The sequence below is a fragment of the Eretmochelys imbricata genome, chromosome 3, assembly GCF_965152235.1.
Source record: "Eretmochelys imbricata isolate rEreImb1 chromosome 3, rEreImb1.hap1, whole genome shotgun sequence".
In the NCBI taxonomy this organism is placed as follows: Eukaryota; Metazoa; Chordata; order Testudines; family Cheloniidae; genus Eretmochelys; species Eretmochelys imbricata.
The window spans coordinates 37,149,773-37,166,595 of record NC_135574.1 but is presented as its reverse complement, the minus strand read 5'-3'; the positions used below and the strand labels follow the sequence as shown (position 1 = coordinate 37,166,595).

The 16,823-nt window shown below is 41.0% G+C and overlaps 1 protein-coding gene across 1 annotated transcript in view; it reads right to left on the bottom strand.

The window, feature by feature from the left end:
- The window catches only part of PXDN (peroxidasin), a 154,689-nt gene that overhangs the window by 55,435 nt on the left and 82,431 nt on the right, over nucleotides 1-16,823 (bottom strand). The window contains exons 10-14 of the mRNA XM_077811568.1: nucleotides 15,299-15,571; nucleotides 13,740-13,856; nucleotides 12,166-12,324; nucleotides 7,954-8,066; nucleotides 177-333 (exon numbers count right to left, since the gene is read on the bottom strand). Of these exons, the coding sequence (XP_077667694.1) occupies nucleotides 177-333; nucleotides 7,954-8,066; nucleotides 12,166-12,324; nucleotides 13,740-13,856; nucleotides 15,299-15,571 (819 nt within the window). The remainder of the gene's footprint in view (nucleotides 1-176; nucleotides 334-7,953; nucleotides 8,067-12,165; nucleotides 12,325-13,739; nucleotides 13,857-15,298; nucleotides 15,572-16,823) is intronic.

Sequence of the window (16,823 nt, the reverse complement as noted above, 5' to 3'; positions counted from 1 at the left end):
TAGCTGTCATTCACCTGAGTAGTTTCACTGAAATCAACACAATCACTTAGGTGAGGAAGGAGTTCACAAGCTGGCCTTTGGTGTTGAAGCTGCATGTTTATGCCTTTAATGTTAAAGAGTATAAATAGTATGACCTAACTCATATCTTGCTACCCATGATAATTTAGAAACCTTACCATTAACACTTAGCACCATGCTAACTGAGGAGTATCCAATAGTATTCCGGGCAACACATTCATATCGACCTTCATCAGCTGTTCCAACATCACGAATGGTAAGAAATCCCTCCGGACTAACATGAAATTTTCCGCTTTCTGTTACCTGAACTCCGTCCTGCAGCAAAGCACAATGCTCCGTTATTCTAAATGTATCGTCTCTGGCAATTTTATTAGCATTTTAAATTTGTTTTTAGATTTTGAATATTTTTTTTTCTTCTGGCAGTGTGAACTTGTTCTGAGAACAGTAATAGATTATCTTTATTTCATACCAATTTTATATGCCAAGTCAATCATTTAAATTAACCCAACAGAAATCCATTAATAAATCTCATACAAAATTTTTTTACAGTTTAGAGAACAAAATTTAGCAAGAAAAAGCAGCATAACTCACAGTACTGTACAGTTCTACTGAGACAGGACAGTTTGCATGCAGAATAGTATACGGAATATATTTATTATGTCTACAAACTTAAAAAAGCAGCACAAAATATCCTCTCAGTTGTGTGCCCTTTCCATATAAAATACAGGCCCAACAAATAATAAAACAAGACTCTGCGGGGCCATATACTGTAAGGAATGGATTGAATTCACTTGAATACAAATTCACATTCATATTCACTTGAATACAACCTCTTGTAACTGAATGCTTTGGCAAATGCTAATTATCCTCAGAGGAGGGAGAACAGAAACACTGCCACTCAGACGCCTTCCCCCCCCTCTAATACTGGGAAAAGAGAAAAGCCTAGTCCCCTCTCATGGCAGTGGTACCCAGTAGCCCCTCTGCTGGCACTCAGCCCTGCAGCCTGATCTGAGTACCCCACCCATTCCACAGGGAAGGAGGGGAATACTGCCAACAATTCAGCAGGAATGAGGAGTTCAGTACCCTCTCCGCTGGGCCCTGTGCCATAGCTCTGAACACATTTCCCTGTGTTCTGTGCCTTCCAAGTACGTTGTTGTTGCCTCTCAGCTGAGCAGTGGTTGACCATGCTGCAGGTCAGTTTCCATTATTGGAGAGAAACTGATGTCAAGTGCACTATCATTTGTTTGTTTCCACTATGTACAGTTCTCATCTGAAGTGTGTAGGTGAGTTCTGTTATTTTTCAGCCACAAGAGACTCCAAAGATGCCTACGCAGATTTGAACTCCAGCTTAGTCATGCTGAATAACCACCAGAAACAGCTTCCTTCATCTCTGTCCCACCAGGTTGCCCATCATCCTCCCAAAAGCCAAGGGACCATCTGGCTGCAAACTCAGTTGAGCCGAAACTCAGCCTCCTTCACCTGGGCAGCTCTGCGCTTGCAGAAAGAAGGGGGAGAGAGCGGGCAGTGGCATGGAACCCCATGTGCCCTACATGCCTCACTTCTGTTTGGAGGGGAGAAATCCCCCACCAAAAAAAGCGCCCATGGTCGCCCCACCCACCCCGTGCGGCTTCCCTTTGCTTCCCTGCCATTTTCCACAGGAAATCTGCGGGGGGGAGGGCAGCATTTTCTGTGGATGTGCAGTCCTGCAGAATCCCCCCAAGAGTATACTGTATACTTTATAGTATGCATTAAATTTCAGAAATCTCAGTGGTCATTGGACCGTGTGCTGTGGCCGGCAGTTGGAAGCTGTGAGCTTCTAAACAAGGTTTGACATCTAGAAGCCTCTGTTCATTGCTGAGCCTTAGTCAGGGGTCGGGGCTATCAAGAAGGCCAGGGCTTTATAAAGCAGTGAGCAAGCGACCAGGGAACTCTGAGAACAGGGACCGCTAACAGGGAGTTTTGAGAGGGAGTTGGGGAGTGGGAGAGGGGCGAGGTACACTATAATCAAAACTTCTTGATTTAAACAAAAACCCTATCATTAACCTAGGTAGCTGTAGGAGAAATGCAGGCAGAAGACCAGCAGCAGAGTGGGTGATATCCTGTTTATTGTACTCAGTGTAGCACGTATGGTTACCTGCCCTGTGGGCGGGTGGCATATGTATGCATTCGGTGCAAGGAGCTCCTGGCCCTCAGAGACCGTGTACGGGCTTTGGAAGCCAGGATGGCAGAACTGGAGAAGCTAAGGGAGGCAGAGAGGTATGTTGATGAGGCTTTCCAGGACACTGTAGATTTGTCCCACCTCTAGTCAGACAGCCCCTGCGCTGTTATGGAGGATGAAAGGCCCAGAGAAGGAGAGCAGTCAACGGGAACAGAGGGAAATCTTCCCATATTTGGGACCCTCCTTCCAGATGATGTTGGGGTATCCTCTCGCACTGAGGTTACCTCTCCTGGGGAGGGAACTCCAGTCATTAGGAAAAGGCAGGTGTTAGTAATGGGACATTCAATCATTAGAAACATAGATAGCTGGGTTTGTGATGACCGGGAGAACCGTATGGTAACTTGCCTGCCTGGTGCAAAGGTTGTGGATCTCGAGGCATCTAGATAGACTTATGTGTAGTGCTGGGGAGGAGCCGGTGGTCGTGGTACAGGTAGGTACCAATGAGGTAGGGAAGGGTAGGAGAGATATCCTGGAGGCCAAATTTAGGCTGCTAGGAAAGAGACTGAAATCCAGGACCTCTATGGTGGCATTCTCAGAAATGTTTCCAGTTCCATGCGCAGGGCCAGGTAGGCAGGCAGAGCTTCAGAGTCTCAATGCGTGGATGAGACGAGGGTATAGAGGGAAGGGGTTTAGATTTATTAGGAAGTGGGGAAACTTTTGGGATGGGGGAGCCTATACAGAAAGGATGGGCTCCACCTAAACCAAAGTGGATCCAGACGGCTGGCACTTAACATTAAAAAGGTTGCAGAGCAGTTTTTAAACTAAGAACTGGGGGAAAGCCGATTGCTGGAGAGGCGCACGTGGATCAGACAGAGACTTCTCCTAGAGGAGAGTCTATTTATAGAGATTCTCTAGGTTTTAGTCAGGAGGAGGGGATGAAAGAGGACTAAGTATGGGCCAGATCAGACGAGAAACATTCACAAATGATCTGACACATCAGAAAAGGGCAGACAAATAAACAGTGACAAGTTTTTAACATGCTTGTACACAAATGCTAGAAGTCTAAATAATAAGATGGGTGAACTAGAGTGCCTCGTGTTAAGGAGGATATTGATATAATAGACATCACAGAAACCTGTTGGAGTGAGGACAATCAATGGGACACAATCATTCCGGGGTACAAAATATATCCGAAGGACAGAACAGGTCGCGCAGGAGGGTGGGCGAGGTGGCACTATATGTGAAAGAAAATGTAGAATCAAATGAAATACAAATCTTAAATGAATCCACATGTTCCACAGAATCTCAATGGACAGTAATTCCATGCTGTAAGAAGAATATAACAGTAGGGATCTATTATCGACCACCTGACCAGGACAGTGATAGCGATGCTGAAATGCTAAGGGAGTTTAGAGAGGCTATCAAAATAAAAAAAACTCAATAATAGTGGGGGATTTCAATTATCCCCATATTGACTGGGTACATATCACCTCAGGACGAAATGCAGAGACAAAATTTCTCTTTACTTTAAATGACTGCTTCTTGGAGCAGCTGGTACAGGAATTCAGAAGGAGACAGGCAACTCTCTTTCTAGTCCTGAGTGGAGCACAGGATCTGGTCCAAGAGGTCACTATAACAGGACCACTTGGAAATAGTGACCATAATATAATAACATTTAACATTCCTGTGGTGGGAAGAACACCTCAACAGCCCAACACTGTGGCATTTAATTTCAGAAAGGGGAACTATGCAAAAATGAAGAGGTTAGTTAAACAGAAATTAAAAGGTACAGTGACTAGAGTGAAATCCCTGCAAGCTGCATGGACACTTGTCAAAGACACCATAATAGAGGCTCAACTTAAATGTATACCCCAAATTAAAAAACACAGTAAAAACTAAAAAAGAGCCACGGTGGCTTAACAACCATTAAAAGAAGCAGTGAGAGATAAAAAGGCATCTTTTAAAAAGGGGAAGTCAAATCCTAGTGAGGTAAATAGAAAGGAGCATAAACACTGCCAAATTAAATGTAAAAATATAATAAGAAAAGCCAAAGTTTGAAGAACAGCTAGCCAAAAACTCAAAAGGTAACAACAAAATGTTTAAGTACATCAGAAGCAGGAAGCCTGATAAACAACCAGCCCCTGGATGATCGAGATACAAAAGGAGCACTTAAAGACGATAAAGTCATTGCAGAGAAACTAAATGTATTATTTGCTTCAGTCTTCACGGCTGAGAATATTAGGGAGATTCCCAAACCTGAGCCATCTTTTGTAGGTGACAAATCTCAGGAATTGTCACAGACTGAAGTGTCACTAGAGGAGGTTTTGCAATGAATTGAGAAACTTAACAGTAACAAGTCACCGGGACCAGATGGCATTCACCCAAGAGTTCTGAAAGAACTCAAATGTGAAATTGCGGAACCATTAACTATGGTTTGTAACCTGTCCTTTAAATCAGCTACTGTACCCAATGACTGGATGATAGCTAATGTAACGCCAATATTTAAGAAGGGCTCTAGAGGTGATCCTGGCAATTACAGACCGGTAAGTCTAACGTCAGTACCGGGCAAATTAGTTGAAACAATAGTAAAGAATAAAATTGTCAGACACATAGAAGAACACAAATTGTTGCACAAAAGTCAACATGGTTTCTGTAAAGGGAGACCAAGTCTTACTAATCTATTAGAGTTCTTTGAGGTGGGTCAAACAAACATGTGGACAAGGGGGATCCAGTGGACACAGTGTACTTAGATTTCCATAAAGCCTTTGACAAGGTCCCTCACCAAAGGCTCTTACATAAATTAAGTTGCCATGGAATAAGAGAGAAGATCCTTTCATTGATTGAGAACTGGTTAAAAGACAGGGAACAAAAGGTAGGAATAAATGGTCAAATTTTAAGAACGGAGAGGGGTAACTAGTGGTGTTCCCCAAGGGTCGGTCCTAGGACCAATCCTATTCAACGTACGCATAAATGATCTGGAGAAAGGGGTAAACAGTGAGGTGGCAAAGTTTACAGACAATACTAAACTGCTCAAGATAGTTAAGACCAAAGCAGACTGTGAAGTACTTCAAAAAGATCTCACAAAACTAAATGATTGGACAACAAAATGGCAAATGAAATTTAATGTGGATAACTGTAAAGTAATCCATATTGGAAAAAAAACCTCCAACTATACATACAATATGATGGGGGCTAATTTAGCTACAACTCATCAGGAGAAAGATCTTGGAGTCATTGTGGATAGTTCTCTGTAGACGTCCATGCAGTGTGCAGCGGCAGTCAAAAAAGCAAACGGGATGTTAGGAATCATTTAAAAAGGGATAGAGAATAAGACGGAGAAGATCTTATTGCCCTTATATAAATCCATGGTACGCCCACATCTTGAATATTGCGTACAGACATGGTCCCCTCATCTCAAAAAAGATATACTGGCATTAGAAAAGGTTCAGAAAAGGGCAACTAAAATGATTAGGGGTTTGGAAAGGGTCCAGTATGAAGAGAGATTAAAGAGGCTAGGACTTTTCAGCTTGGAAAAGAGGAGACTAAGGGGGGATATGATAGAGGTATATAAAGTCATGAGTGGTGTGGAGAAAGAGAATAAGGAAAAGTTATTTACTTGTTCTCATAATACAAGAACTAGGAGCCACCAAATGAAATTAATGGGTAGCAGGTTTAAAACAAATAAAAGGAAGTTCTTCTTCACTCAGCGCACAGTCAACCTGTGGGACTCCTTGCCTGAGGGGGTTGTGAAGGCTAGGACTATAACAGGGTTTAAAAGAGAACTGGATAAATTCATGGAGGTTAAGTCCATTAATGGCTATTAGCCAGGGTGGGTACCGAATGGTGTCCCTAGCCTCTGTTTGTCAGAGGGTGGAGATGGATGGAAGGAGAGAGATCACTTGATTACCACCTGTTAGGTTCACTCCTTCTGGGGCACCTGACATTGGCCACTGTCAGTAGACAGGATACTGGGCTGAATGGACCATTGGTCTGATCCAGTATGACCATTCTTATGTTCTTATTGTAGATTACTAATTGTAGATTAGTTTTCAGATGTGCAATGCAGTGTACTCTGGAACATAAAAATCACGGAAGATTCAGATTGCAGTCGAGTGTGAATACAGCAACAATGGCAGGATTCAGCAGAGGTTTTATTTTTTAATAAAGTAAAGGCTACTGGGCTTCTCAACCACCAGAAAGGGGTAGGGAGCAAGGCATAGTGGTAATGAGGGCTCCCTGGCTCTTGCCAAAATGAGATGGGAAAGCAGACACTGTTCCCTGCAGGATATACAATGAACATTAAGCTAAAATAGTCAATCAAATTTTGAATAATTTATTTTTATTTAAAAATGTATGGAAGTGCTTGCTGCAAGAGATCAAGAAAAAAATACAATGCAAAATAATTAAAAAATTAGAAGCCAACCAACCCAGATACACAATCATCATATGAAACATAGGTGGCAAAAGGCCAACCCATTAAGCATCAGGAAAGTCAACTACCAAAAGAAATCAATTAATCATTGATAGAAAGAATGGGAAACAAAACAAGGTTAGCACATGCAACTAAAGAACAAAAACCAAAACCACACAAACCCAAGGAAGAAAAGGAGGCCAAAGAACTGTCAAGAATAAGGCAATCAAAATGCAGTGAGTCCTAATTGAAAGTGATATTCATCTCATCCATGTGTTATGTATCTGCAGTCATTTACAAAAAACATGTTTTTGAAAGTTGTGGCGTGTGGGGAGACTTGTTATGAAACAATTAAAGAGTATTATAGTGGTATGAGAATCAAGGAAATTCAAGATTCATGTTGGCGCTTTATTCTTAATGCGTGTCATTGGACACTAGGGCAGTGTAGCATGCTACATAGGATCACCCGCGGTTGTCAGATTCCTGCAATGGTTAAGACCACAGTGGAAATCGAAGACTGAGTGGGAGGCCTGCCTGATCTTTCTTGCTTGCGTTAGTTTTCATTTGTTTAGCATAACATTTCTGTGTGAGATTTTTTCCATTAAGATACTCTCATATACAGAAAATATTTTAAAAAATATTTGTCAAACAAGCACAGACAGAAAGGTACAATTCAACAACTTCACCATGAGTCACCAACCACTCTCATGGTTGAAGCTACAGTACTGTCTTGGGCCTCTGCAATGCCAGCAAAAATGTCTGCAAGGAGTCCTTATCCTATTCTTGACATAGACTTGTAATTTTCAGAGCTGCACAAAACTGAAATAGAAAAGCCTTTGCAATAACTTTGAACATCCTTTTTCAAACCTGGAATGCGAATTTTAGGCACAGTTCCTGTATTAGAGGTGCTCCATAGGCCTGCTCTATTCCCAAAACTTAGATCAACCTAGGTACATCACTCAGGGAATGTGAAAAATTTCACACCCTGTGCAATGTCCTTAGGTCACCCTACCCACCATTGTAGATGCAGCTAGGTTGATGGAATTCTTCCATCAAACCAGCTATCGCCTCTTGGAGAGGCTGATTGCCTACATCAACGGAAAAACCCCTTCTGCAATGGTAAGAAGCATCTACACTACGGTACTTCGGTGGCACAGCCCCTGGGCAAAAGCTGTGTCACTGTCACGTAGAATTCTCAGGTTAAGTACCTACACTCTGAACACCCTCGGCAGCTGCTGATGTCATTTGAGGTTAGACACAGAACAAGCAACAATCAGCCACAGCGCACCTAATAAAGCCTGATTTAACGGTGGTGAAATCTGAAAAAGCCACTGCACTCTAAAGCAATCTGACAAAGATTTATTACCTTATTCCATGTTATTACTGGCTCAGGCTCTCCTTGAGAACTGCATGGAATCTGAACGTTTATGCCAACTTCTACTGTCATATCACTCGGAACGTTAGCAAACACAGGGGTAACTAAAATGATGTTACATGGACACAATGAAAAAATGTGAAAGTATTTTATGTTTGTACAATAAAGAAAATTACAAAGGCATAGTTCAAAATCACATACTACAACAACTTAGCTGAATGAATGCAATAAGAGCTGCAGATACAACTGAGTCTTTATTATGGCACTAAAAACAGGAAAACTTTTTCAAATAAACTACTCATCCTATTATTTGCACACAAAAAATTCAGAACAAGAATTATAGATGGGGCTCATACCGCTACCTATTTCCCCAACACTTCCCATTATAAGAACTTCTTTTCAGTTGCTTGTTACTTTGCCAAACTTTAACCACTGGGCTGAAATTTTCTATTTTCCTCCGGCTAAATTTTCTTTAAAGAAAATTTTAGGCAGAATAGTGCAGCCACTTCCAAGCACGACGCTATGGAAAAATATGTTGTTTTGCCTATGTTAAAATGCTTTATTGTCCCTGGAGATCTTTTTTGAATAGTTCTAGTGCCATGCTTTGGAGCAGGCACTTGAAATCTGACAGGGATATGTATGGCCTTTCTGTGAGGGATGTGCTTTTTTTCTGGCCAATCTGACCAAATTTTTTAAAGTTGGAAGACTTTTCTTTTAAATTTGTGGTTCACAAATGTTCTGTTAAGACAACTTAGATTTTAGCAGCTAAATTCCCTCAAAGATTCAATGCACATTGGGCATGTTCCACCCAAGACATGAGCAGGACTTACCATGTGATTGCATCTATGGGCTGCTGCAGGTCATGCTGGGTCCAGGCACAGGAACTGAGAATTGGGAGACTCTCCCCTGTGCTTTCAATAGGCCCCCTGCTAGGCCTAGGAAGTATGAAGGAAAAAACTGAGTGATTTGAATACAGAGGGGACAAGAGCTGGACCTGTGCGGGCAATGGGGGAGCAGACTGGGATAAAGAGCCAGGTGGTGAGAGACTGACTGAAGATTTGCAGAGGCATGAGGGGGAAATTGGACTGATGGGGAAAACTTAGTCAAGCTAGGCAAAGAGACTTGATCCGGGAGTCAGGGAGGTGGGGGGAACTGAGACTAGCTGGACAAGAAGACTAGAAGCCAAGCCAAGAGGGAAGGGGCTGGAACTTAGATGGATGGAAGACTGACACCAGATGAGGAGCTGCAGTGGGGACTGAGAAAAAGTTCTGGCTGAGCAAGGACCAGTGGGATGGGGGAAAGAAGGGAAGGGTAGACAGAGCCGATGAGAAGCAAGGTGGAAGGAGAAGTGGGACTGGCAAGAAGGAGAAGTGGGACTGGTTGGACAAAGAGACTGGGACAAGGAGCTGGCGGGATTGATGGGGAGACACTGAGATTGGACAAGGAGCACAGGAAGGGAGGTTGGGACAGGAAGCTAGTGGGGACGAGGACGATGGATGTGGGTTGGGGAGAGAAAAGACATAAGATGAGGAGACAAGGGTGGGAGGGACTGCGACTGGCTGGGACACGCAGCTGGGCCACTGCGGGAGAGACTGGGACTGAGAACAGTGAGGTAGTCCAAAGGGGTGAGACTAGGACTTGCTGGGCTATAAGATTGGGCCTGGGATGAGAAGCCTGAAGAGTGGAGACTGGGACTGGCTACGTGAGGAGAATGGGACTGGGGTGAGAAATGAGGAGAGAGACAGGATTGGGACAGGTGGGAGGGGACAGGGCACAAAGGGTCATGGTTGGGGGAATGGGCAGAGGAGTCTGTGCCCTCCCATCCAGACACTGAAATGTCAGAAGTGCTGAGAACTGGAGACAATGGGAGCTGGGCTTTCGACATATAAAGTGGTATGTAATGCTAAGTACTCTGAAAAAAAAAATCAGGTCCCAGGTGTCTCAAACTGGTACCCAAAACTAATGGATACTTTTGACCTACATCTGTGTGTGCCCCTGTTCCCCATGAGCAAAATGGGGACAATAGTACTTCCTCATCTCACAGAGGTGTTGCGAAAACAAATTCATTAATATTTGTGAAGCAGATACTATAGTGACGAGCACCATAGAACAGCTCAGGCAAAAAGGAATCGTTCTGTCCTCAGAGTAGGGTCTAAATAGCCTACTGCAATTAAGGCATGGGGCAACATATTGAACAATAAGGCGAAAACAAAATTTTGAGTAACTTCTCATTAAGTGAGCACCACCTATTCTGTGGCACAGGCAACTTCTTGTGGCATTTTCTAACTTCTGTGTGATTGACTTTGCAACATAAATAACATTCTTTTAACATAGTTTCTTGAATGTAATAATTTGTATAAATTCAGCAACATTTAGATTTAACTTTAATTAATGAGTTTACTCAGTGAACATAATTTTCTAGTCCCGCAGCTTCTGTCCTTGTCCACTCTAGATTCCTCACTGAGGTCAGTGTTGTTATTTTTAGCTGAAGTCAATGGGTATTTTCCCTGAGCAAGGACTGAACTCAGTGAGATTAAACATGTAATTCAAAACATTTTCAGTTAGTAATATTACTTGAAACACTGATATGTCAACACAGAGAATCAAGTACAAAACACAAACTAAAATGTTCCTACTTAATCCTTAGAGGCAAATTATGTAGAGTTGTATGAAAAAAGAAAAAAAATGGGAAATGGGCAACATTTTTCATGTTGTTTGATTTTCTGTTTCAGGAATGACACTGAATACTATGGGAAGGCCATCTTTCCTTTGCTCTGGGAACAGAAAGTTTTGGGGTTCTGGCCACCAACACATAATGAAAAAAAACAGTCTAACTAGTTACACATGTACAGCAGTCTTATGGGAAACAGACCCAGAAGAAAGGCAAAATTTTCACAACACAAAAATACCTCACAAAATCTGAGAAAACAGTCATCCAAAGGGTAAACTTCCCTCCACCAAAAAAAAAAAAAAAAAAAAAATCAGAAAAATGTCTCATAAGACAGCAGCATTTTCTTCAAACAAAAGTACTCTGACATAAATACTGGTCAGCTTCTGACCTTTTCATTTATTAAGCAAACAGTAAGGAAAACTGGAAGCTAAAAATACATGTAGTCAGAATTTATGAACTAGGAATCCGCAATGAGCAGCAAAGTTTCCAACTGACAAAAAAAAAAAATCCTATTCTGTTAGGCTCTGATCCAACAAAGCACATATACACATGCATAACTATAAGCATGAGAGCATTCCTGTTTACTTCAGTCAAGATCACAGTCCTACTGAGCTAGATGTTGAACAAACGGAGACAACTGTGTTCCTTATCTTTGCTACCCATTGAATTATGGGGCTACTCATGTCCAAAGTATGTATTTAAGAGATTATTTGCTGGACTATGTTCTAAGCTGTACCCCTGGCTCTGGCACTGCCTCTGTGTTGCCCCGAACATGACATTTTACTTCTGTATCTCAGTTTATTCATCCATAATGAGGGTATATAAATAGATTCTTACCTCACAGTGTATGGTGAGGTTTAATTAACATTTTTAAATTGCACTGAGATCCTGGGATAGAAGTTACTATGAAACTGCAAATCAGGAATAGTCTTCAAGGGTGAAATTAACTCCTTTGCAGAAGTCGAGCACAACCAGTTAAATTCCTCTTAAGCTCTATTTTAAAAACGTAAATCGTGTATAGAGCTTGTGCAGGCCCTACAGACAGAGGTGAATTGCACCTGGTGTATGCATCTATATTAACAGTCCATTTTTTTTCCTCTAAACTAAGTCCACACTTAGGTTAAATTATTATTATTACTATTATTAGTAGTAGTATTATGGAAGCACCCAGAGGCTCCAAGCAGGATCGGGGTGCTAAGTGCTGAAGAAGATAAGCTCTCCAGGAGAGGAGCCTATCTTTGCTAACTAAATATTTGAATTCTATCACGATGAAGTAAAAGAAGCAAAGTTAAAAGGTGCCTTTTAAAACAAAATTGTTTGACTCAAACCTCATAAATATTAACTCCAAGTTTCAAGCATGGTTTCCAAGAGGAAAAGAATAAGTCAAGCATTCCAATGAATATTTTAACATAAGTCTAAGACTCATATTTATAAAGGTATTTAATTGCCTAACTTCACTTGATACTTCCGCAATAGCTGGCCCTAAATGTACTTTTTCTAAACAGATGCAAATATGGATATAGTGACTATACCTCTAGGTTGTACTGTTAACTGTACAGCTGTTCTTTGGGATCCTACAATGTTGACGGCTTGACATTCATATTGGCCTTGGTCATGTAGAGCAACTCTGGAAATCCTCAGTGTTCCAGATGATAGTACTAGATGTCTTCTATCTACAGAGAGTTGGCTCCCTGAAACACAGCATTTGTTATTTACCAATTACAGCCATGTAAAATAAAATACTATCTATATTTCAGACACAACTCAGAGCCATTTAGTATTTGATAAAACCTATACAATTTTTTAAATAAAAAAGTAAGGTTTCACAAAACAAATTATTTAGAAAAAATGTTTTGAAACTACTATCTACTCTCCAGAACACACACTGTGGCATGGTCTACACTAGGAAATCAGGTCGGTATAACTACATCGCTCAGGGGTGCAAAAAATCCACAACCCTGAACAATGCAGTAACGTTGACCCAACCCCTGGTATAGACAGTGCTAGGTCAATGGAAGAATTCTTCCATCAACCTAACTACTGCCTCTCAGGGAGGTGGAGTAACTAAGCTGATGGGAGAGGTTCTCCCATCAGCATAGGGAGCATCTTTACTGAAGTGCTACAGCGGCACAGCTGCAGCGATGCCACTATACTGATTTCTGTGGAGACCAGCCCTCATGTTCCTGACCTCTTCCACGTCTACTTTTTCAGCAGAAAACAAAGGAAAGCATGATATTCACACCCACAAAGCATCAAGTCAACAAATCACTATAGGAAGGATGCAAATGAAGAGCATTGTTACTTTCGTGTCATCACGTAGGAAGAATATTCACCATTCATCTTTTCTCTCCATCTCGCCCACCTAACTATCAGAAAAAAAGTGTACGGCTCTGCAGAACCGGATATACCAGCATAAAAGGAATGAAACAAAACGCACCAAAATAAGGCTGAGTGCCAGTCTTGTCCACCCACCCCTGCTACCTTTCCACCACACTCTATTTGTTTTCATCTGTGGCCACTGTACATAACATTTGTTTGGAGCCACCTCAGGAAGCAGAGGAGAGGGAAAATCCATAGACGCTGTCAGTGCCTCAATGATCAAGTTCTTACTGGAACTCTGCTGTATCTGTCACCACTTACAACCCCCTGTGAGTTGCTTTTCCTGCTATAACCTCACCCTTCCACATGTTGGTACACGTAGTAGATCTACTGACTGATCTTATGTACACTATCATTTCTATCACCCCTGAATTTGGCCTAGCATCTTCACAGTACCATTCCTGAAATGTAGTCGACTAGAGTGGACCCCTATGCCCATGCCAAAGTCTTTCATCTGCTCCACATGAATGGAAAGAATATTTCTTGTACAAACATTTTACAGATGGCAGTTAAAGATTATCACATTATATGTTTAATCTACTTAGATTTATAACTACTAAGTGTTCTACATTAACTAACCAAATTGACATCTTCCATCAGAGACTAAGAAGCTTTTAAGGCAATTGTATAGCACACACATATACATTTTGTGCTATTTCATAAGTGATTCCTAAAGGGATGTAATATTTTAAAGGTTTAAAAGTAAAACCTCGAATCAACTTCTTACCTCCTTTGGTCCAGGCAATAACGGGCTGTGGATAGCCTTGCGCTTCACAAGGGAAATCTACAGTGTGGCCCTCAATCACTACTCTGTCTTGAGGAGTGACAGTAAATTGAGGTACAGCTACAGGAGGGAGAAAAGAACTTGTTAAACAACAATTGAAAGATGTTCCATTGGTTGATATTACTTATTTTCTATGTGACTTGCACAGTTCTGTGGGGAAAGGGATCCTGCTAGCTCTTTTAGATTGTAAGCTCTTTGGGGCATGAATTCTCTCTTACATATATGAACAGAGCCTAGCACAATGGGGCCCTGATCTCAGTTGGGATCTCTAGGCATTACTGTAATACAAATAAATAATAAATCATAATCATAATCATAATAATAGATCCAAAATATGATGTACCTTAAGACTGGTATAATCAAGTAGAGAATGTTCTCTGGATTCAAAATATCTTGCTTTCTTTCTTTCTTTAAAAAAATCCTCAACTAAATTATGAAGAAAACACAATGTGATCACAACCAGCCTGAGCTGCTCTTTTCTTGTAACACACACACAGTGCCTTTATACAAAAGAAAACCAATGAACAACGGTATAGGCCAGCTTCTGCAGTAACATTGTGGCATTACCAATGAGAGCGGGCATTTGTTCAGTTCTCAAAATACATCCACCCATTAGTTGATGGAAAAGTGGAACTAAACACATAAGGGCAATTTGTTTTCTATAATTTGAAAAATAAGTATGTATTGGGTGACATGGTTCTTGCTCTAAGGAGTTTACAATCTAAAAGAAAAAAAAGTGGGAAAATACCAAAACTGATGAGGAAAGAACAAATTTAAATTTTTAAAAGATATTAGAAACCTAAGGAAAAATCACTTCCAGCTTTAAAGACTAAAGAGTAATAGCCTACGTATAAAAGAAATTTATTGCATATAGTGTTCCTGAAAATATTTTATATTCTAGGCTTTTGGCAAATTATGCTGAAAATAAAGTTACTCTGATTACAATAATTTGTACTACTATAATTGCCAGTTTACAGAAGAGCTGTACAAATGATACGGGGGCTGGAGGGATTGCTAGCGTCCATGCAGCAAATCAGTCAAAAGAAAAATGATTAGGAAAGATGGGAGACACAGAACCACACTCAGAACTCCACGTCCAGTAGTACATGTGTACATATTAATCTTTAGACATGCCAGCTGCAGAAAATATTTGAGTCCCACACAAACTTGGCACTGGCAGTATGTATACATGTGATTATATAAACAGACCAGCAGACAAAATCTTGAGCAGCAGACATTTCAAAATATGAATGGGATATAAACATTTGTGTATAATTCTTACGAAGTTTTATTTCTAAATTAAGGGCCTGAGATTCTGCTCTCGCTGAGGTCAATGGCAAAATCCCATTGACTATATTAGGAGAGGGAACAGGGTACACAATTAAAATAATGCACTTATGGTCTAATTCATTTCCAGCAATTTAGAAAACAGAATGGAAATGCGTTTCCTTTTAATTAATTTTTGAAAAATATAATGTCTTTCCTTGTTTAATATTACTTACCTTGCACTATGATGTAAGCAGTTGCATGGATATTATCTATACTGTTGGTTGCAAAACAGGTATACTCGCCACTATCTTCCTGGTTCACATTTTGTATATAAAGGCCTCCTGAAGGAGTTATTGTGATGCGAGGATCATTTGGTAAAGGGGTTCTGTCGCCTTTTGTCCATGTGATCCGCGGTTGCGGGTGGCCAGTTGCACTGCATTCCAAAGTAACACTTTCTCCAACTAATACTTCTGTATTTTGTGGGTGGATCACAAAACTTGGCCTGGCTATCAGAAGAGAACCATGCTTAAATGTGGCTTTCATCCATTTCCAGACCCTTATAAACATCAATAGGCTAGAAGAAAAACCCTTATAAAATTGTGTTTAAGGAATTTATGAAAAAATATCAGAGCACAAAGCACACTTTTGATAACCTGTTGCTGTTTAAAAGGTTCTTTTCACCAAGAAAGAAACTGATACAAAGAAAACAAACTGACTATAGACAAAGTGCTGTTTAATGCACAAAGAGAGGGTGGGGGGGGAGATAAAAATGGTTTTAAATAACTTTTCAATTATAGCAATCATAAGTGTAATTTGTGACTAAAGTAGATACAACATTTTCAGGAATGTAATTTTTAAGTTGCTGGTGTCCAACCAGGGGTCTCAAAGTCCCGGCCCGTGGGCCATCCGCAGCCCGAGAACCTCAGGAGAGACGCTGCATGCAATGTCTGCTACAGGCGCCGCCCCCCACAGCACCCATTGGCTGGGGGAGAGGGACAGAGATACTATCACTAGTCGCTGGGCAGAGTCAAACATGGAGGCAGCATCATTAGTTGCCAGGCAGAGTCACCTATGGAGGTAGCATCACTTTTTTCCACAATGAATAAAAACAAGTCAAAATACCGAACACAACTATCTGATGCCCACCTTGCTGCAATCCTGAAGGTTTCAACTGCTCAGTCACTGAGGCCAAACATCAACAAACCGACAGAACTGAAGCATTGCCAGGTGTCTGGCAAACACTAAAAACTCTCCGGCAGGCAAAGAATTGTATGACAGTTTTATTATTTCTAAGAAATTTTTTAAAAAAATACAACATAAATGTTTTCTTTTCTGAACACCATCTTCAGTGACATTACTGGCCCACTGGGAGGTCTGAGGACTGGCCCTAGCCCTAAAGTAAATTGAGTTTGAGACCCCTGCTTTAAACATATATAATACATCTCCATAAAACAATTCTGCGGGTGAAGTTAGTGCTCATATATGAAACACAGGCAAGACTCTGACATAGTGCCAGAAGGGGTTGTACAAAAGTATTGTTTAGTCCTCTGCAATGCATCTCCAATGCATCTCATGATTGACCTGTACCACTTTTGCTATTCTCCATTCTTGGCCTTTCTTGAGCAGAAACCAGAAACTGTTTGATTTTGTAATGTGCCAAAACAGCTCGTTAAGCAGGACTTGCAAGTGAATGAGGACAGACACAAGGATGGATTTAAAATATTAGGCCAAAACTTTATTAAAGTTAATATGGAGGAA